The following is a 203-nucleotide window of genomic DNA, read 5'->3' on the forward strand; positions in this document are numbered from 1 at the left end:
TCTCCCGCAGTGCTGCTTGCTGCAGGGTGCGGGCAGGGCCAGGAAAGGGGCGGGAGGTGGGTTGGAGGGGGGAAGAGAGGGAGGGTTGTGCTGGCGAAGTGCTTTCCCGAGTTTTGCAAGGAAGTTTGGCCATATAGATTTATATCGTGCTAATTGGAAACATGTCCGAGCTGTGTGTACCTTGATGGTGGTTTCTGGCAGAT

General features: G+C 55.7%; 1 protein-coding gene across 1 annotated transcript in view; it reads right to left on the reverse strand.

Annotated features, from left to right (window-relative positions):
- Positions 1-198, reverse strand: part of EVX1 (even-skipped homeobox 1) — a gene marked incomplete at its 5' end in the record, with an annotated part of 1,338 nt that extends 1,140 nt beyond the window's left edge. The window contains one exon of the mRNA XM_010296446.1: positions 181-198. Within this exon, the coding sequence (XP_010294748.1) occupies positions 181-198 (18 nt within the window). The remainder of the gene's footprint in view (positions 1-180) is intronic.
- Between the last annotated feature and the right edge of the window lie 5 nt (positions 199-203).

The sequence above is a fragment of the Phaethon lepturus genome, unplaced genomic scaffold (assembly GCF_000687285.1).
Source record: "Phaethon lepturus isolate BGI_N335 unplaced genomic scaffold, ASM68728v1 scaffold35231, whole genome shotgun sequence".
In the NCBI taxonomy this organism is placed as follows: domain Eukaryota; kingdom Metazoa; phylum Chordata; class Aves; order Phaethontiformes; family Phaethontidae; genus Phaethon; species Phaethon lepturus.